We start from the raw sequence: 21121 nt of genomic DNA, 5'->3' as shown, positions 1-21121 counted from the left end.
AAGAGGATCATAGAGCATATCCACACTAATGCAGATACATTTTACAATGCATCTTTTTTAAAGTCTATTTTTCCCTATTCTCTTGTTGGCACCGCCCCATGCTTCATCTCAGATTTCTTTGCCGTTTGCAAATTTAAATCAATGGCAGGATAATCAAGTGTGTGCCGGCTGCCAGCCTCCTTCACACACACAGCTGGATGTGAATGATTTTAAAAGCTCCAAACGGCCCAGTTTCTCTAATCATCATTAAATACTCTCTCCCGTTATATAGGTCTGGTTTGGGGTGGTTGTGCTTGACAGATAGTAGTAAATCAATAGGCCGATAGCGACCCAATCTTCAACACAGATGGGGCAGTTGAACATCTTCAAATGGCCAGACAATTGGGACGTCAGCTTCAGATTGATAAAAGGGCAGATATACGGCTGACGACTTAGGGCCAGCGCAAGAGCCAGGCAGTTATAAATAAATCAATGACACACCTATTGACCTCCGTGTCAGCTGTTCTGTTGGCTAGATGACAGATAAGGAAGAAAGAAAGCCTCGGACAAAAAAGGGGGTAGACAGTGAAAGAAACAACAGCGACGAAGATCAGAGAGAAATGTCAGATGAAGAAGAATCTCTGTGAAAAGCTGGTCAGTGTCTGAAAAGTTATTTTTTTCAACCTGAAAAAGGATGTTTGATTGTTGGCCTGCAGAGGAGACAGACATCTGAGCTGATGCTGCAGCAGCCAAAGTGAACAACTTTTTTTTTTTTTTTTTGATTTTTTGCATATGAGTGGTGCCAAATATATCCCAAGGAAATGATACAGTAGATGATCGACGTTAGACATGATGCCAGAGAAGAAAGTGCTGATAGGGTCTTAGGCCCTAATGTACTTATAATGTAGCACCATGACGCAACACGTTTTATTCAATTTCGAAACAAGCGAGAGAGAAAACAATAACGAGCTTCTGTTGGAAAACCAATAAGGGCCTATAATTACACTTAATCTTTAGAACATGGATGTTTCTGACCTTTAGCCTCCATCACTCTCTGTCTGTCTCTGACACACACACACACACACACACACAGTCGTGTGTTATGACTTTTTGGGACATTACATTGACTTACATTAATGTCCTAGAGACTTAACCATAAACCGTTAATACCCTCATCTTTTTCATCCTCTAATGATGCTGCCGTCTGCATTCTTGTTAAGTCCCAGCAGTTCATATTGATATTTTCCGACAAAGCAGTTTGTGCCAGAAAATAAAACAGCAGACTTAATGAATCTGTGCACAGATGTTAGGAATTAGGAACGGGCCCTCTACACCAGTGATTCTTAACCATGGGGCCGCGGCCCACGACTGGGCACATCAGGTGATGCAGCTCAATATGAGTATTCTGACAAGTTTCCTGACTCGAGCGAGGTTTACACACACCGTGACACACGGGGGAGAGACGAGGAAATAGAAAGAAGAGCAGGGAAATTGCGCCGATCGAAGAAGATATCTCGCATGATGTTCTCCAAAAAGACTGCCAACGATGCTGGCTTACATGTATGCTTCCAGAACAAGCACACAGCATGTGCTGAAAAGTGTCTCGCTGGAGATGAGAGAAAAAGAGCGAATCCTCAGCTGCTGCAGAATTGTCTTTAGCCTTGTTCTATATTTTCATAAATACAACAAACTATAGTTTAATAGTCAAATAAATGACACGATATGTAACCATATATATATATATATATATATATATATATATATATATATATATATATATATATATATATATATATATATATCAATAAAAAATATAAATCCTCTTAAAATGCTGATATAAATGATTGTGTAATGTTTTATGTAGTTGGGCAGATAGTAGATTAATCGTGCAAATTATGATACAAGCATGAAATCTTGGTATCTGGTCAAACCTGCCTGATTGGCAGGTTTTATGACTTTAGACAGGTTTTAGACTGCTTGATGTTTTTTTTGTTTGTTTTTTGCATATGAATGGTGCCAAATATATCCCACGGAAATGATACAGTAGATGATCAACGTTAGACATGATGCCAGACAAGAAAGTGCTGATAGGGCCTTAGGCCTTAATGTACTTATAATGTAGCACCATGAGGTGCAACACATTCAATTTCAAAACCAGCAAGAAAATTTCAAAACCAGCAAGAAAAAATATCTAACGTTATTATATATATATATATATATATATATATATATATATATATATAACGCATTGGAAAACCAATAAGGGCCTATAATTGATGTTTCTGAACTGTAGCCTCCATCACTCTCTCTCTGTCTTTCTCTGACACACACACAGTCGTGTTTTCATGACTTTGGTTAACTTGACTTACATTCAGTTCCTGGAGACTTACCCTAACTATAACTGCTACTAGCCTAACCCTTAAACATTATGAGGATGTTCATTTTGTCCCCATAAGAAAGACGAGTCCCCACAATGTTAGTGTGAAACTGATTTATGTCCCCGCAAGTCATAAAAACACGCCCCCGCACACACACACACGCACACACACACATACAGTATTTTGGTACCTCAGTCTGCGGTTCAGACTCTCTGGCTCCATCTACTGGCTGAACCCTATACGAGCAGAAGACTATTTAATCTTCTGTAGCTCTGCAAATATCAGGCAATCAAAGATTGGCTGATCACACTTTAAAAGTGAAAGTTGAATTACATAAACACTTTTAATTGATTCATAAGGCATAAGGATAATTTGTCAAATTCTTGTTCATAACATACAAGGAAATCTGCAGGAATCCATGCAATCATCAAAGAGATAAATTGTGTAATTTTACTTCTGCCATGTTATACATATTATATACTGTGGCATAAGTTGCATGCACTCACAGATGGATCTGAGGTTTTCAAACAAATCTAATTTCAAACATCTGGGACAAACATTTTAAGTCTGTATTTCAAAAGTTAACAAAATTGTGTTTTTCAAACCTTGCTACTGTCTACAGTGTGTCTTGAGTGTCTTATAACTGCCATTGAACCTCACGCGTCTTTCTGCTGGCAATATATCTTAACTACACTTGTTGTGTGTTATCGACATCAAATCATTTTGCTATTATAGATATTTGCAATTTAATTATACTGTCGGATGAAAGAAAGTAATTAGAGGTCACTGTAAATCTCAGAAATAAACTTATCACACTTTCCATGTCTGTTTGGTCAACAGCCTATTCTTGCCTTGAACCATGCGGTGCCATTTCACAGCTTACTGGTGACACTAGTCTAGGACTTTAATTGGAAGTTTAAAAGTTTAAAGTTTCCGTGTAACTTTTTCAGGACATGCCCATAACAAGGTGGTTTGAGATTCTATAAAGCCTCAGTGATCTCGCTTTAAATTCACTCCTTGGTCGCCAAAAAAGGCAGCATTCCCTACAATCAGTACCCTGATGCGAAAGCCAGAAGCACCTCCTGAAGAAAAACATCCTGCTATAAAAAGCAATGTTCAATCACTTGCGTCATGAATGGGAGACGAGGCAGAGAAGATAATAAAAAACCAACGTGCTGAATCTCCTGCTGTGACCTTGATCACAGAATATGCAGCAACATGTCAAGTGTGTTCTGAGTTGTTACATCATATTACGTCATGTGACTAAAGGGTTTCTAAGTAAGCTCTCTGCTGCCTAAATGTCTTCTTTCAGTTCCTAGCAATGGGAAGTAATTGTAATTCCACACAGCTTTGTTGAAACGGTAACCTCGCTATCGCGTTGCTATTGTGTGTGTGTGTGTGTATGTGTGTGTTTGTGTGTACATGAATACGCAAGTGTGTCAAATTACACTCAAGTCTCTTTAGGACAGTCCTAAAGATAGTGAGCAGGCGGGAGAGTGTCCATCTGGTGTAACATTGCATTCAGATGCAGAAATAAAGTGAGTAGCACTGCTCTGACAGAGAAGAGAAGATTACAACGTAAAAAATAATGAAACAGAACAGAAGTGAAACGGAGAGAATAGAATAGAGCAATAACTTAATTTCACGGTGTGTTGAAAACATCTGCTGTGTGTTAAAACCGAATTACTGGTACGATAATAAAAAGCCTCCCTGCAAGACAGACTGAAATAGCACGGAATGGAATAGGTAGCTACATTTCACTATGTGATGTAAAATCTGATTTATATCGCCTACATAATCCAACCACTGAACCATACAATGCATAAGAGAATATAATTAAAGACATCACTGTGTTGGGAAATCTGGAAATCAACAAATGTGTTTACACCTAAAAACTACTGATAGTATAATAAAAATGCATCTGCAAGACAGACTGAAATGGAAGAACTGGTAGCACAACAACTACATTTGTCTGTGTTGCCAAATCACATTCATATCGGCAAAAAAATTAAATATATCTGCCCCATACCATGCATGAGAGGATAGCGCAATAACACTCTGTCACTCTGTGTTGTGAAATCAATCTACCTACAGCACGCAACACATTTAAAGTCTGTGTGTGTGTTCAAAACCTGAAAACTACTGATGGTCTAATCCCTGAAGGCCTTACTATCCAAGATAGAATAGAATAGAATAGAATAGATGACCCAGCCTTCTAGTGAATGAATTTCAATAACTGAGGCCAACAGTAGGCTAACAGCAGGAGTCCTCCTTGGCATTTACGAAAAAGGTTAAGTGATTTGCTGTGTCTTCTTCAGGACAGCAACCAGCTTCTCTGCACACACGCACGCACACACACGCACACACACACACACACACACACACGCACGCACGCACGCACACACACACACAAACATACGAGTCTAGCACGTGTCAAAAAACATAATCATCAACTGAGTCTAAAACATGTGCTGCCCTAAAGGAGACTGCATCCTTCCTACGTTACAGTTCACTTCTCCTTTGTTCTCTCCCCTCTCCTCCTCCTCTCTCCTCCTCTCCCCCATTCCTCTCTCGGTCACCTTGTGACGATGCGAGCCCCTCTGTGGCTCTTTCTCTCTCCGCCTTCCCCACAGATGAAGATGCGGGGGCCTGCTGTGCCCCGCCGATGCTGAGAGGAGGGAGGAGGAGGAGGAGGAGGGAAGGAGAAAAAGGGAGGACGCGAGGAAACGAGGAGAAGGGACGGGAGGGAAGGAAGTAAAGAAGGGGAGGGGGGAAAGAAATAGAGAGCGAGAGAGAGAGAGAGAGAAAGAGAAAGAGAGAGAGAGAGAGAGAGAGAGAGAGGGGGAGGGAGGGGGGGCTAGTGGATGTAGCTCTAGCTGTGGGCCGGGGGGTGAGCTACCTAGCCCGGGCTGCTCTGCCGAAACATCCATGGGTGGCTGTGTCGGGAGCCACCACGACTCCTCGGGCAGCTTAAACGAGAACTCGGACGGCACTGGAGGTAACTCGCAGCGCTTATCAACCTATTGCAGTGCGTACGAGCGTGGCTTCTTTGTTTTTTTAGGGGGGCTTCCTGTGGGCTTTTCTTTGCATGTTGTCCTGGCTGGAGGTCTTCTTCCTTTATACCCGAGCCAGAGACAGAGCCGGACACAGACACGGCAGCTCCCCCCGGGTATCTCCCTCCACACAGCGGGCCTCGAAGCGAGAAACGACGCCTCGTCGCTACTCTAAAAACGGGGGGGGGGGGGGGGGGGGGGCTTACTGTGCGACGCTTTCCTCCCTTTTGTTCTTTGGTCTTTTGACTGAGCTAGCCGGCTAAAATGTAGCCTCGTTAGCTTGCTAGCTTTTCTGCATAACAAATATGGGTCACAGACGTCAATGGCTTTGCATGGGGAGCGATACAGTCTGATTTCACTCACGTCCGGACTGTCATCTGAATGCACGCAGCACCGATGAAACATGTGAGGGTTTTTTAATGGAGTCTTTTGTGTAATGCGAGGCGTTGGGTGCATGTTCAGTGCTGTGAAGTGTTGGGGAGAGAGGAGGATGAGGTGTCAAAACTTAAAGGGTGCTTCACCCTCATGATGAAGGAAGTGTGTTTTTCACTGTGATCAAGGCCCGAGATCAACTATGAGCAGAGCAGAGTAATGTCAGACTACAGAAGACTGCAGCAGATTAGTTTATTTAGTATTTAAGCAGTAGTGCATGCAATACCTAAGGTTATTGGGCATGTTATACCATTATTACAAAAACATATGCTTAGGGTACACTGCTTTTTACCACTAGATCTTTTCTGTTGATACTGTCACTTTTAATTTGTATCACGCTACGGTGCTGCAGACAACTTTGTGCTGTAGTTTCCTGCGTGTCTGGTCTGAAAAAGGGGTTCCACTTCTGGCCACTGAGTTATTTTAATCACAGATTTGGAGACAGAGCGTGGTCACTTTGTGATGCTGAGCTTTAGCCTGGTTTCCTTAATGTTTTCCTTTTTGCATCCGTCTCGACGCCGTGTTCGGTCATCTCCCCCGACATCCTGGACGTCTAGATGTCCCGTAAACAGGTTCCAGAGATCCCTGTATCTGTGGAGGAGAGTTCGTAGTCTAACAAGAAGCGACGCAGTGTTAAAACAAGATGCAGACAAGCAGCTGTTACTTGACACCCGGCTCGATGAGGACAGAGACGAGGCAGTTACACCCGAACACATGTCAATTTATCTGTTTTCACCAAAGCAGGTGTCATAACTAGGTTCATCTAGTTCAAGCGTCATCACTAATTGTTTTGAGGAATTACTGAAAGAAAGCCAAGTAGGCCCGTGTTTATGATAATGCTTTGTAAATTATGAGCAGATGGATGAGCTGGAAAGTAGGTTAATGCAGAAGTATGAACAGCAGAGTATGTATCTTTTATTGCTCTCTTGGTTTGTGCTCTTGTTTCCCAACACGTTTTGTTTTGTTTTGTTCAACTACCTTGCCCATCGATGTGGATACAATTTGCCAAATAGTTATAATTGTATGTTCTTTTACGCCACTTTAATGTTACAAATAAGATTGTTTTTCTGTACCAATGTAGACTGCATTCAACCTGCAATAAGAATGGACTTAAAGAGGAAAATAAAAAGGTTTCACATTGCCATGTGTCGCTAATGATGTTTATAAATGCTATTAACTGTTCGAGTGTACTGCTGGGACATCTAAATATCCCCCCACGCACAACTTAAGTTTCTTATTTTGGCAACCGAGGACCTCATTTACCCTCGTCCCTCGATTGAGTACAATAATCTGGTGGTTTTATGAGCCATTTTTAAAAAGAGAATACTCTCATAACTTGTACACTGGTGAATTATATCATTATATCCAACCAAAGAGGGGAAAAAGTCAATGTAGGTGTAAAGGTCAGTTGGAGCTCCTATTTACTACAAACAGTCAGTTGAAGGTTGGTGTTATCAGACTGTGTCATGTGATCATCAGAGAACATGTGTACCAGCAGCAGGTGTAACTCAACACCTTGATCCGTCATCCTCTCCTCTGTCTCTGTGTTACACACACACACACACTTCCCCGTACCTGTTGTCCCCTTCGCTATTGATCCAGATGGTGTTATTCATCAGCCATTCTGCTGCAGATGGAGCACTGTTAGATGCTATAACCCTAACCTTGTAAGTGGGTTGAGTAACACAACACGGCTAGCTCCGGTTCTGCTCAGTCTTAAGTGTGTGCTCCATGTCTATATATCACATGATGGTGTGTTGGCTCATGTTGAATCTGTCGTCTGAGTTTAGTTGTGAGCAGTCTTTAAAAAAACAAAACAACTGATGCTTTGTTTCAGATGAATCCTAACTCTTCTTATTCCTTCTTTCTCCTTTACTCTTCACCCCTACTTCTCATTTTCATCCTCTGTGTATTCCCCCACCTTCTCTCTCTCTCTCTCACTCTGACTGTCATCTTCCACTTCCCTCCATCTACTTTCCCCTCCCTACATCCCCATTTGTTTCTGTTTTTCTTCTCCTCCGTCCATCTCCATCTTCCTTTCTTTCCTCACATCTTTCCATTTACCCCACCCTCACATTCGTACTCTTGTGTATCTCTTTTTCTCCTTCCTCCCACCATCCTGTCTTCCTCTATCTTTCTTTCCCCCCTTCCAGTGACTCTAGGGCGTAACCAGCCCCTGAAGAGAGAACGGCCTAAATGGAAAAGTGACTACCCGATGACTGAAGGCCAGCTGCGCAGCAAGAGAGATGAGTTCTGGGATACGGCGCCAGCGTTCGAGGGCCGGAAGGAGATCTGGGATGCGCTGCGGGCCGCGGCCAGCGCCTTTGAGAGCAACGACCACCTGCTGGCTCAGGCCATCCTCGACGGGGCCAGCATCACACTGCCGCACGGTAACACACAATTCCACCGTGGTAGACGTAGCAGATACCTCGTGGTGTTTGTTTTGGTATATTGTATACGGTACCTGATGTAGGACGGTTGATGATTACCTCCCTTTTTGCTAAGTTCTCTCTAGAGAAACTGAAGCTCAGGAACTCAGCTGTAGAGAACAGTTTGAGGCTTTTCTGGAGGCTGCCGATCTTCTTTTCTTTCTTTTTTTTTTTGGTGCCAGATCACAGTTTGGGCTTCCCGTGAATAAATTGCGATTGCAACAAGCGCAGATATTTAAAACGCATGCTCCATTCAGAAAATTCCGCTTCACAGCAAATCAAACACTTCCTATACTAACAGTCACCTACCGGGGGGGGGGCGATCCAGATGATTTGGCTTCACTTTGGGGCGCTGTCATGCTGCTGCACGCACAAACCTACAGTGGCAACCTGTGAAAGTCTTTCTGGAGTGCTGGAGTGATATGATATGAACGTTATTTTAAGTCTTCTTTGGATGCGAATATGTGTTGATTAGATTTAAATGTGAAAGTGCAGTCAAAATCTTTTGTCCCAAAAAAGAATGACCAATTATTATAAATAATCGTGATCTCAATATGTGTTAAAATAATCAGGATTATAACTGTTCAGCCCTAATTTTAAGAGATTTTAAGCAAGGGCCTAAAACTTTAGACAAGTGACGGCCATGGCCCCTACGTTCCTAATTCTTTGTAATTTAGTTAAATAAAAATGCCAAACGTTTGCTGGTTCCAGATTCCTAAAAGTCAGCATTTGATGCTGTTCGTTTTCATACTGAATTCAAATTGAATATCTTTGAGTTTTGGACGGCTGGTCGTTCTTTGTGTAAAACCATGAACTATGTGGAGCAGTAGAAGCAGTGTGAATCCATTAGTTCATGCTGCATACAGTTAGTGTGTGTAGCATGAAAGTGGGACACACTGAGGGTGACTTGCTTCCTTCCCACCTGCCAAATATCATGAACAAGTCTTCAGATCCAGATGTCAACAGCAAATGACACATGATGTTGCAAATGCACGTACAAATTCTGTCCTCGAATCTATTTGAACACAGATTTTGGTGGGTAGCTTGAGAACAGCCTCCGTGTTTGTCCAGCTTGAGGCAATAACACATCCATCTTAAGCTCATGCAGCTACCTTCATGTTGAAGTTTCAAAAACCGGAAGTAAACTTTCCCACACAGGACTATTCTTCTCTGCTTGTGTGAGTGGCTTCTGCACACAGCGATTGAGTGTTTAATCAATATGGAGCCGATTCCAAGCAACAACAAGCATTTACAGCATTCAGCCCGCAGTTAGAAGGGGTTACAGATGCTGAAGTATAGCTCAACGGCCGCATTGTAGAGTTGAGACTGAAGCTATTAGGAGGTATATACTGCGCTGTATGAGGAATCAATAAATAATACACTGGTGGAGAGGTGGAGAGGTGGAGAGGCGTGTCCTTGGTAGGATGTAATGAAGTAATCACTCGGGTACGTATGAAGACAGTGTCTCCTCTAAAACTGACTGGAGAGCGTTCACATAGAACGAATCAATACAGTTGGCTCAGACTCAAGAAGCCCAACAGCTCCACACAGTCATCAGTCATTTCTATTTCTGGATGTGCGTCATTCTCTTGATTCCTAATTCGTATAATTTCAGAGTCATATTACCTCAACTGAGGAAAGGAATGGTTACCTTCCTCTTGTAAAGACATTGTTGTGTTGTTCTGGATGGGGACGCATTTTGTCTCTGGTGGCGTTCTCTGATTCACCTGTCCCTCCAGACAATCAGCAGATAGGGATGTAAGAACTTTTTTTTTAAGTATTGAGTATCGCAATATTATTTTTTGTGATATTGTATCGATTCTCAAAACCACCGTGTATCTTTTTAAAGAATAGTTTATGATCTGATCAAAGATTTGAACTCAGTTATAACATTATTTTATTTGCAAAGCCCTCACAAAGTAGTGTTACGATGTCGGGTGTTAGGGTTTGTGAGCTCCTCTGAACAATATTATGAACCAGACATGACGGCGTTTGGCATTCCGACGTTTGAGGGACTTCCACAACACGTACAAAGCAGCAATTGTCCTTATTCCTTTCACGGTTGATAGCGGAAAGAAATGGCGGCCAGGTGAACGGCTTCCAGGACAATAAACCACGCCCCCTCTCCGGCACGGAGCGATTTGGCGGCGTTTGGTGTGAACGACGGTGCGTTGGATGCGATTTTGCAGCGCGTCAAAAAATCAACGCGGTTCATAATATTGTTCAGAGGAGCTCTGTGGATTGTATCGAGCTGTATTCACTGTGTCTAGCAAGCCACAGGTCGCTGTTTACTACAGCTGTAGGAACACAACATAAACTGATTTGGCTGTGATTCAACGGCAATAAACCGACAAAAAGGGACTCCGAAATAACTGCGTAATGATACCGATTTGTAGGCTACTGGTCTTCTCAATGGAGCTCTGATGGATCGGTGCTAGGCTATGCTAACATCGTAGCAGCTCCACCAGCACTCAATAACGTCACGTAGACGTAAATACGGCAGCGTCTATTCATTGTTTGTGCCATATGGTTTACACACACACATGTACGTATACACATAGTTTGGTCCGGTCTCTGTTGATATGAGGTATCGTAGAGCTCTGGGTGAACACAGACGGCTACAGGATTTATTTCCTGATTCAACAACGGCAGGAAGTCAGTGATGACAGGGGGAGCAACTCAACGCTGATAGGCTATCGCGCCACAGCGTCACGCGATTATTTCGCAGAAGTTGAAAAATTTCAACTCGCGCGTTGGCGATTTTGCGGCGTCCACCGCGCCGCAATAACGCGTCCAACGCGCCGCGCCATCGCAAAATCGCGGCGCGCCAGTCTCATCGCGTCTGTGCATAGACTTTGTATGTAATCTCGACGCGCGTCAAAAAATCAACGCGACCGGTGTGAACGCAGCATTAGACATGCATCAGTTGTAGGGCTCCTTCTTCAGTGCATCTAATTGGATTGGAGACCAACCTGATCTGCGGTGTTCAAACGTGACTCTGTGAAGCAGAAGATGGGAGCCATTTGCATCAGCCTGTTGGTCAACATGTTGGATTTCCATCAAACAATAACGTCATCTTCACTGATTCACGTCATTATGAGCTTCGTGTTTCAGCCATAACCAGTCAAGCTCCTCTTTGGGTGGCCGTACGAAAGAGCCCTGCAGCAACAGATGTTTCTTGCTCGTCTTAAATTTGGTGTGCAAAGGCCGATCTCCCCCCCCCCCCCCCCTTGCAGGGTTGTTTTTCAATCCAAACACTAAATGAAAGCCAAAAAGCATTAGCACCACCTGGAACCAATTAGGATTCTGCAGCTAAACGCTAATGTGGAGCCAAACCACAGAAGAAGAAAAAGCAAGTGAGCTATACGGACAGAATCATATCCACATGATGTTTGTAGAATGTCAGTGACCCATGTGTAACATCTGTCTAGTTTTATAGATGTTAGCCTTTTTTTTACATCGGCTATGAGAGCTTTCACATATTTAGCCGTGTCAGCTGGTACCTCACTGTGACATGAGAGGAATTTGAAGGCCCAGACACAGCAACAAAGGCCGACTGCCTCACATTGTGTCTGTCTTGGCCAAAAAACTGTTTCACTTGAACACACCGTGAAGACCGCAGACAGCGGCGAACGAGCACGTTGGGTGAGAGGAAATAACTCCGTACCAGCAGGTGGCAGTAGTCTGTGTTCATTCTTCAAAAAGGGAAACCGGAAGACTCCAGACTGAGGATGTACAAGCCGTTGTTATGATCCATACCCGACCATTTTCACACCACTCCAGATGGCCGCGTCGCTGTGAAAAAGCTGTGCATGATGTATAAATGATTAGATGAGATGAAGACAAAACATGAGAAGAGCCCTCTGTGTAATAGCAATAATAAAATAAAGCAGTAAAAAGATGACATCACATCAAAGCCGGTCTGTAAAAAGTGTGTTTTAAGTGATTTAAAAGAGATTACTGATTCTGTGAGCCGTACCTCCTCAGGCAGCTCGTTCCAAAGCCGAAGGGTCCTGATGGCAAAAACACGGTCACCTGTAGTTTACACTGCTTTGTGACCAGACACACAGATATGCTTAGTTTCAAAGTTTGCAGGGCAGAGACCACCGTAAATAACCAGATCAAGGGTTTAACACTGCGAGTGTGTGGGCTGCTTTATAGCCTGAGTCACACTTTAATGTAAAATGGGATCGTAACCCAACAAACTCTTGGATGAAAACACTGTCGGGCCTGGGCAGTCTGTAGATTATTCAAATCACCACTGGATCTTCAGAGTTTACTATAAAACCGAGATGTTCAAATGAAGTCAGACGGACATGTAAAGTGCCCCCCCCCCCTCCTTGTTGTTTGGTTTGAAATAACTTCTGTATTTCTTTTCACACCAAGGGTTTTTTTGGTGAGTGCTGTTGTTGTAAGGCGCTGCACACTTTCTCTCCACATTACCGCACATTTCAGTTTTGGAAACAAAGCGAAGCTCTCGTTCCCTCTCACATTCGCTCTGTGTCGAGCAGAAAGCAACATCCTGTGGGCTTCTGCTGACTCATCTCAGTCTCGCTTACCACAAAGCTCACTGTCTCTCTCTCTCTCTCTCTCTCTCTCTCTCTCTCTCTCTCTCTCTCTCTCTTGCGCCTCAGTTAAGTCATTTAACAATACAAGAGAGGTACAAGAAGTTTAATTATTTACAGAAGAGACTTCTTGCTTTGTGTGTCACCCTGGTCTTTAATTATTTGGTTCTAATTTTAAAAACTGTCTGAAGGGCAACAATATAAAAATTTTTTAAAAACCATTAGAAAGAGAAAACATCTGGGATGAATTGGCTGATGAATTGGGATTTTACGCACACTTATATATTACTCTTAAAGGTTAAAAAAAAAAATAAGGCAAGCAAAGGTTGCGATCAAAACACCCGTACCCACAATAAAACTACTTGGTGTTTTCAGGTGTGCAACGTAGTGACACACTACTGTGCAGGGTGACCTGTCTGAAATCCCCTCGAGGACCCCTGGGGGGAGGGGAGGGGGGGGTCCCCCCTCCAATCACCACTGTATTAAGTTTCTGTTTGTGGAATTCTGTGACCTCTTCACTACATCTTATCCCCCCCCCCATTCTCATCCAACTCTATACTCTGTGTCTGAATCACAGTAGGTCAAAAGTGACATCATGTATTTTAAAGTACTCACCAAATCCCTTTTGTCCTGCTTTCACTCAGTCTTTGTTTTCTGTTGAGTCCGACTCTCATTTCTCCATTCCGTCTTATTTAAGCCAAATGTGAACAAGAGTTCAGGCTCCGGCTTTGTTGAACGGAAACAACGTTACGCGAGTGTGACTTTCAGATTAAGAACGCAGTGAAAATATACAAAAGTAAACAGCTATTTAGATACAACACAACTGTGCCAAAACGTTGTCGAGCTCGTGCAGAGCGAGGCACCGGAAAGCGCTCCTTATCCAGAGCGTTCATCATAACGAAAGGACAGTTGAGGGTTTACCTGAAATGTTCACTTCAGTTGTTAATTGCTTCGTAGTGGAACTTCCCAGTCACACATGAACCTAGTGTACTAAATATAACTGTTCCGTTCATATTGGTATGTGGGTTACAGTAAGCTGTAACCTTCTGCCGATGATGGTTTCTAATGTTGAAGTTGTATATGTAATTCCTATAACAACACACACCATGCATTAAAAATATCTGCGGTAAGTACAGCAGATCATTTCAGCAAATCGAGAAGTAACCTGTCGGTGTTTCACCTCGCTCCTTCCTTTGAAAGGTTATATTCACGGGTTAGATGTTGTGTCCCACCACACTTTCAATGAAGCTGCAGATGATGTTATCGTAACTGATAGGAATGATGCTCGCAACTGTAAAAATAAACAGTTTAAAAAGGAAAAAAACAATCCTTTGACATTTATGTAACGTGTTGACAGATTGTTCCATTCTTCCAGGAGCTCTGACTGAATGTTACGATGAACTGGGGAATCGATACCAGCTGCCGGTCTACTGCCTCTCTCCTCCCGTCAACATGATTGAAGAGCGCTCCGATGAGCCCGACGGTTCGGATCCGGACTCCGCCGCAGCCGAGCCGTCCACGGGCAGCGCCAGCGACGCCGGCTCGGGAGGGGAGTGCCAGCTCCGGCTCCGGCTCTCCACGGGCCGCGACCTCCGGCTGGCGGTCCGCTCCACGGACACGGTGGGCATGATGAAGCGCCGTCTACACAGTCAGGAGGGCGTGCCTGCCGCGACCCAACGCTGGTTCTTCTCAGGTCGGCCACTGACTGACAGGCTGCGCTTGGACCAACTCAACATCTCCAGGGACTACGTAGTGCAGGTCATCCTCAGCCAGCCGCCACCGTCCGAGCCGGCGTCGACGACAGGACACACACCAGAGGCCTCCGGGCCGGCGGCAGGGGAAGGAGTGGCAGCGCTGTCGCAAGAGCCGACGCCCGTCGAGAATTAACTCGGCCCCAACCTGGAAGCCCGGAGAGAGGGGGAGGAGGACAACAAGGGAGAAAATAAAGAATGAGAGTTGATTCTGACTTTTCTCTTCTCTCCTCTTCTCGTCTCTTCTCATCTCGTCTCTTCTCTTCTCTCCTCTTCTCTTCTCGTCTCTCCTCTTCTCTCCTTTTCTCTTCTCTCCTCTCCTCGTCTCTTCTCTTCTCGTCTCATCTCGTCTCTCCTCTTCTCGTCTCTCCTTGTCTCTTCTCGTCTCTCCTCTTCTCTCCTCTTCTCTCCTCTTCTCTCCTCTTCTCTTCTCATCTCGTCTCTTCTCTTCTCTCCTCTACTCTTCTCTTTTAGTTTGTGCTGAGATGGGCTTTGTTCGGGCAGAGGTTGTCTGCCGGAGCAAAACGAACTCTTGAATTGAGAAAAAGACTCTTCCTTTTGGTTTTACACGTTGATATTTTGACCTTTTTGAAGTCTTTTTAACTGTTCCCATGGAAACCAAACAACAAAAAGAGAACTATGTCAGACGGCATACAAAGGGTTTTCTGAGCAACACTGATGTTCAAACGTTTCTGTGTTTCAGTTTCCGCTCAAGTTGTGCTCTCTGGCAAAACTTGGGTTGGCAGAATTCTGTTTCTGAGGCCACAGGGTTATACTTACATATAAATACATTTTCACAACCATACAATTCAACACGCTCAGAAGGAAGAAGACGCTAAAACAATCGTGACGGTTATTCAAACAGGTCATTTGGGGATTGAGCCAGTATACCGCGCTGTAAGGAAAGGTTGCTAGTTCGTAAACAGATGTGTCGGGGGGGCATGACGATGTGTTACGAGCTGCCGCTGGATCAGATGCTTTATTTCACTCTGCTTCACAGAACAATCATGTAATAAACATTAAGTAGTCAGTCAGCCTGTGTGTGTGTGTGTGAGTGTGTGTGCATAAGCGTATGTGTGCGTGGATGTTCGTATATGATCAAGACAAAACCACAATTATTTGTGTGGCAAAAAGGATAAAACGTCAGAAACACAGTTGCATATTTTGATTAAAAATAAAATGTTTTTAATTCAAATTGATCACTGTTTCTATTCCTCAGTCTCTTGTCTAATTATTTGCTTTGAATGTGTTCATATTTTGATATAGAGGTGGAACAAACGTTATAGCGCTATAGCAATTACAGAGCGATTTACATTCTCTTGCAGTTGGCATTATGGGAAATACACTATGCTATTTGCTTTCTTGCTAAGAGTAAGGTGAAGAGATCGCCACCGCTCTCATGTCTGTGTAATAAATACCAATCAGTGGCCAGCAGCCAGATAGCTTAGCTTAGCTTAGCATAAAGATTGGAATCGGGTAGGCTGGCGCTGTCTAACGGTAAGGATAAGTCCCACCAGCACCTCTGTCGCTCACTAATTAACACCTTATATCTTGGTCAAATTTGTACACAAACCAAAATGTTAAAACTCTGTTCAAATAAAGCCAGTGGTTAATGGGGAGAGTTGTTTTCAAAAGGCAACCAGGGGAAACCTGAGGCCTGACTGGCCTGGCCAAGAATAAGAGTTGGCTTTAAAGGAAGGAAATGTATATCAAAGGTAGGGGAAAGCAGTTTTGCTGCAAAGTGTTAACGTGCAGAAAAAAGAGCCGCAACTGCATCGGCATGTATGTTGGCCAGAGTGCCCATGCAGCATGTGTTGAAGCAATAGGTTCACATTAGGTTTAACATTGAGACTGGAAGCAGATGCAAACAGCTGGCTGGGCTCTGTCCAAAGGTAAGAGATCCACCTATAGCTCCTTTAAATCGCCTCATTCCAGCCGGACAGAACATGGAAAATTCCTTGAACAAAAAAAGAAACCCATGACGCAGAGAGGCCGTCGAGAGAGAAGAAGCCACTGTAAGCTTTGTGTTTGAATGAAGTGCTGCCAACTGGCATTCCCAGCCTGAGAACAAATATGCAAACGTCAATCAGCCAGTGAATGTGGAATGAGGTTCAGTAGCGTGAACCACTGAATGGCGTTAACATGTGTAACTAAGCATTTGAGTTTTATTTGTGGAGGAAGAAGGAGAGTTAATGGCCTACTTTCCTGCTGTTGAATGTGAAAGGTCACGCTGTACATGAGTGACTGGCAGAAGGTAAGTGAATGCAACATAAGGTCAGTGTGGCATTACATGTCAAGTCCTCATAATTGTGGCTTTTTGGGGGGTAAGTACCTTTATACAGCATACCTGATCGAGTATCAGTCACAAAATGTCATTTTCTTTTTGCGCGAATGTTATTATAATCATACATTTTACAAAAGTTTTCATTTCAATTAGGTGCTCTTTCTGAGCCACAAACTTTTGTTCAGAAACCACAGCGCACACCAGCCATGAGCGATAGTCATCTATTACCTTTTGAGCAGAGCGGTGTTGAATCAAAAGAAACCTCCATAACTATAATTAGGAAAGAGTTATAGTAAATGGTCTGCTGGCTATCATCACAGATATACCTGCTCTGGCATGGTGAAATGTTAGTGGTTACAATGGGAGCACAATGAATGATGGAAACTCCTCTCATAAATCATAGCACGCAGGTAACTTCCCAGATGAGATATTTCTTTTTCTACATGGGTCAAAGAACGTTTGCGTCACAAAGCAAATCCAGCTTTCCCTCGTGGGACCCCTTCACATGTGAAACTATTTTATTTCATCACAGTGGTTCTATTCTCTTTTCCACTTCAATGGAAGTTTCATCACGCTCTGCTTTCTTGTTCTCGTTCCTACTTTTATGACCATTTTCCAGGGTACCTGTTGACTTTTAGTGATACACCACTGCACACTGTCATGCGCAAACAAACCTGATCTTTTCCAGTTCCCTTTCACAGAGGTTTCTGTCTCTATTTTCCTCCCCGAACTTCCTCCACATTGGTCTGTGTGGCTGCACTTACATACACGCCATTTCACAATGGAATATGATATATCATGAATTGGGCTTTTGTCATCTTCCTCATGACAAAGAGGAAACTTAAATACGATAATGGGGATCTGTTCCTTTGCTTCTTAATTAATACAATTTGTCCCGGTGTTTCCAAGTGATGGACAACATCACGATCTCAAGTCAACACACACACACACACACACACACACACACATGCACTGACGGGGCAGTTCCTCTTCTTGTTAGGGATTTTTTTTTTTTTTTTTTTTACCTTCTGCTTCTGTTGCATAAATACAAGCAGCAGCATGCTGAGTTCATGCAGATAACTGAACACATACTGAGAATAGCAACCTCACCTCTCTGGCATCCTCATCAGGTCACCTTGCAGTTGTGAACATTTTGGATCAAGTCCAGTTGTCAAGGTAAGATCTACTATATTCATCTCAAGTTATCTATAAAGGTTATCTGTTTTTATTAAGTAGGTCTTCATTCAAATATATTGAATAAATATCTCTTTTAAAGTAAAAATGTTATTGAAAGAAATTGGCAAACTCTTCAAATCTTGAATGAGATGATTTCCTCATGGCATTGTCAGAACTACTTTTACTCAAGTACTACAATTACTTAAATGCACCTGAGAGGTACTTGTATGCTTTACTTCAGAAGAAGTTGCAAAATCTTTTTGTTGTAAATTACTCTCCTTTTACTTTTCCTCCGTTATATTTCAGACAAAAGTGTTGTACCTTCTACTGCTTTTATTTTAGGATAGCTACTTTACTAAAATGCCCTTGTATTGTTTGGGTGACGAACAAGTTTGAACCTGTTGGTGAAAAACCTTTCGTCTCCAGATCTGGGGGATTTTTGTTTTGTTTTTGAACAATCGTATCAATGCATCCTGAAGAGTCTCAGCCTTATATGACATTAGAATCAGCTGAGCAGGTCGGGCTTTAAGCATATAAACTTCCCTCTGTTAATGTACCTGCCCTTATTGTCCTTTTTTTCCAGATGCGTGCATTGTTCCTAATGGTCCTGTATGCTGGACTGTGCTACGCCAGCTCCATCAGCAACCAAGACAACATAGAGACCCTGATGGATAATGGTTGGTAGCTCCTCCTTTCTCCACTGAATCTTCCTCTCCGTTTGTGTCTTCGCAGTAAATGCTGATTCAAGTCAGTCTGTGTGAATGTGTGTTTTCTTGTCTGTGATTCAACTAGTTCTGGTCCTGAGGGTGTCTGACGGGGAGAGCACCATGGTGTATGTTCCTCTGAGCTGTGGAGAAGCTTATGAAAACCAGCCTGTGGTCTGGAAGAAAGATGGTAATACAACTGTTACTACAAGTAATACTGCTTCTACTGTCACTTGTACTTCTAATAGTACCTGTGCAGATTTGATACAGTAATCAATCTTACAAATATGAGATTATCTGAAAAACTAAAATACTTCAGTCAGATTTTTCTGTGTCTTTATGATATTTTGAGGCATCATCGTTACGTTGAACTATTCCCCTCGTCTCAGGCGAGGCGACTGAACCAGCTCTGCAGGGGAACCAGGTCACGGTTCTAGTGGAGGACATGAACGGAGGAAACTACACTTGTCACCTCGGTCCAGGCGGAGATTACCTCAACCACACTTTGATCCTGATCCAACCAGACAACAGGACTGTCATACTGGAAGAAGGATCCCCTGACATGGGTGAGATAGGAAAGCTGAAGGGAGAGAGGAAGGAGGAGAACAAAGAAGGCACACAATGATGAAAGACAAACAGAGAGAGATAAAGATTTGTTGTGTAATTGGACCTATGGGGGTATTTCCCTGGAGGGGACATCAGACGGATGTCACTTTAGAGCCGAGTTAAGAAGGAATGTGGGAGACATGGGGGAAAAAATAGACAGAGGCTGTTGCCCAAAAGCAGACAACATTTAAAAGATAAGATGAACGGCGGGGCACATGTAAAAAGAAACAGATAAAAGGAGGACCAGAGGGAGTGTGATGATGGGAAGGTAAGGCACAAGTGGACAGAGAGAGAGAGAGAGAGAAAGGAACGAGTCAACACAACAATCGAAATAAGTTACCTAAAGGGGAGAACACATTCAAAATAGACATAGCGTCTTTGTCCAATTCATGGTTATACTTTTATATAATTACATACAAATATATACTGTCAGAACTGTTTGTACTACCAGCTTTGTGCCATATGCAATGATTTATTGATGTTTAAATGCTAGGGACCTTCAAAATAAAGTGCTCTGAAACACAAACATGTCGAGATAAATTGTTCACAAGAGCATTCGACACAAAGAGAAAGACTCAGAGTGCTAACAGTGTTTCTGTTCCTTCAGGTCACATTCACTGTTCAACACCGAACTATAAAGGCTCCTTCCACTGCACCTGGAGGAGAACGAGGTTGAGAGCCGACACCTCTGTGCTCCTGGTGAAGGCAGAACGGTGAGGACAAAATACAAATACTCATTAATCCTGTATCCTGCATCCTGTTTCGAGATTGGAGTATTGTACCAACCACGTTCTCTTCAATCTAGTAATATGGAAACTATTTCCTGTGAGCTGGATGCTGATGGATCAGGGATTCACTGCCAGGACGCCAGCTGCCCATACAAAGAAGATCAGCACCGCATCTCCCTCACCATCTACATACGCAGCGCTTCTCTCCTCGAGGCCTACACAAAGGTTTTCTACCTGAGAGAGATTGGTAAGTGGTTGTCTTCTATTGCGTGGCCTCATTTTCATCCATCCATCCTTATTGCCTTCTGTCTTTGCCTTCTGTTGCGATCCTGCTGCATCCTTCTCATTGTACTTTTACGCTCCTCTTTTCCCCCTTCCTCCACCTCATTCCTCCCCCCTTCATCATATCTAGTGAGGCCGGATCAACTCCCTAACCTGTGCATCAGTAATGGGAAGATGTTCAGCTGGAGCTACCCTGACTCCTGGGAGAAGCCCTCCACCTACTTTGGCCTGCAGTTCCAGGTGAAGGTGGTCCACAAAGGATCATCCTGTGGCAGTGAACGCCACATAATGGTAATCAATATGTGCATGACATACAGTAGATCCGATTCAAGTTACATGTAAAAACACATTTGCTGACTTCCAGTTGAACCACACTTCTTTGTCTTTAATGTGTGGTCTCTTCTCTTGTGCAGCTTAACACCATTCAGGAAACTAAGTATGAGGTCAACTTGAAAACCCCAAAGTATGTTTTCTGTGTGCGAGCTCAGGACAAATACACCAACGGGCCATTTAGCCACTGGAGCTCCTGCACGTAAGTATATCACTTGGACCATTTACAACTGTTTTGACGGGGGTTTGTCCCCAAATACCTAATTCGATGAGAGCATTATGATTTATCCAAATCATATCAAGTCATGCCACCAACATAGATCTGATCCACACTGTTTTGTTCCAACCTGTCCCGTCTCCAGAGTAAATAAAGACACCGTGGTCTGCATCACTGGACCGAAGCTGTAAAGGATGGAAGAGCACA

At 43.3% G+C, this 21121-nt stretch overlaps 2 protein-coding genes across 2 annotated transcripts; both read left to right on the top strand.

Moving 5' to 3' along the window:
* Nucleotides 1-5222: 5222 nt before the first annotated feature.
* ubtd2 (ubiquitin domain containing 2) lies at nucleotides 5223-15782 on the top strand. Its single transcript, XM_079283175.1, has 3 exons — nucleotides 5223-5355; nucleotides 7996-8232; nucleotides 14212-15782. The coding sequence occupies exons 1-3, from the start codon at nucleotides 5286-5288 to the stop codon at nucleotides 14721-14723; spliced, it is 819 nt and encodes a 272-aa protein (XP_079139301.1). The 5' UTR covers nucleotides 5223-5285; the 3' UTR covers nucleotides 14724-15782.
* Nucleotides 15783-17975: 2193 nt separating this feature from the next.
* Nucleotides 17976-21121, top strand: il12bb (interleukin 12B, b). The gene is made up of 9 exons (XM_079284236.1): nucleotides 17976-18047; nucleotides 18631-18724; nucleotides 18840-18941; nucleotides 19141-19317; nucleotides 19965-20070; nucleotides 20163-20332; nucleotides 20498-20658; nucleotides 20781-20899; nucleotides 21060-21121. Exons 2-9 carry the CDS (start codon nucleotides 18631-18633, stop codon nucleotides 21103-21105), a joined length of 975 nt encoding a protein of 324 aa, XP_079140362.1. The 5' UTR covers nucleotides 17976-18047; the 3' UTR covers nucleotides 21106-21121.

Source organism: Melanostigma gelatinosum (genome assembly GCF_949748355.1).
Source record: "Melanostigma gelatinosum genome assembly, chromosome: 14".
Classification (NCBI taxonomy): domain Eukaryota; kingdom Metazoa; phylum Chordata; class Actinopteri; order Perciformes; family Zoarcidae; genus Melanostigma; species Melanostigma gelatinosum.
This window is presented reverse-complemented; position numbering and strand designations above follow the sequence as displayed.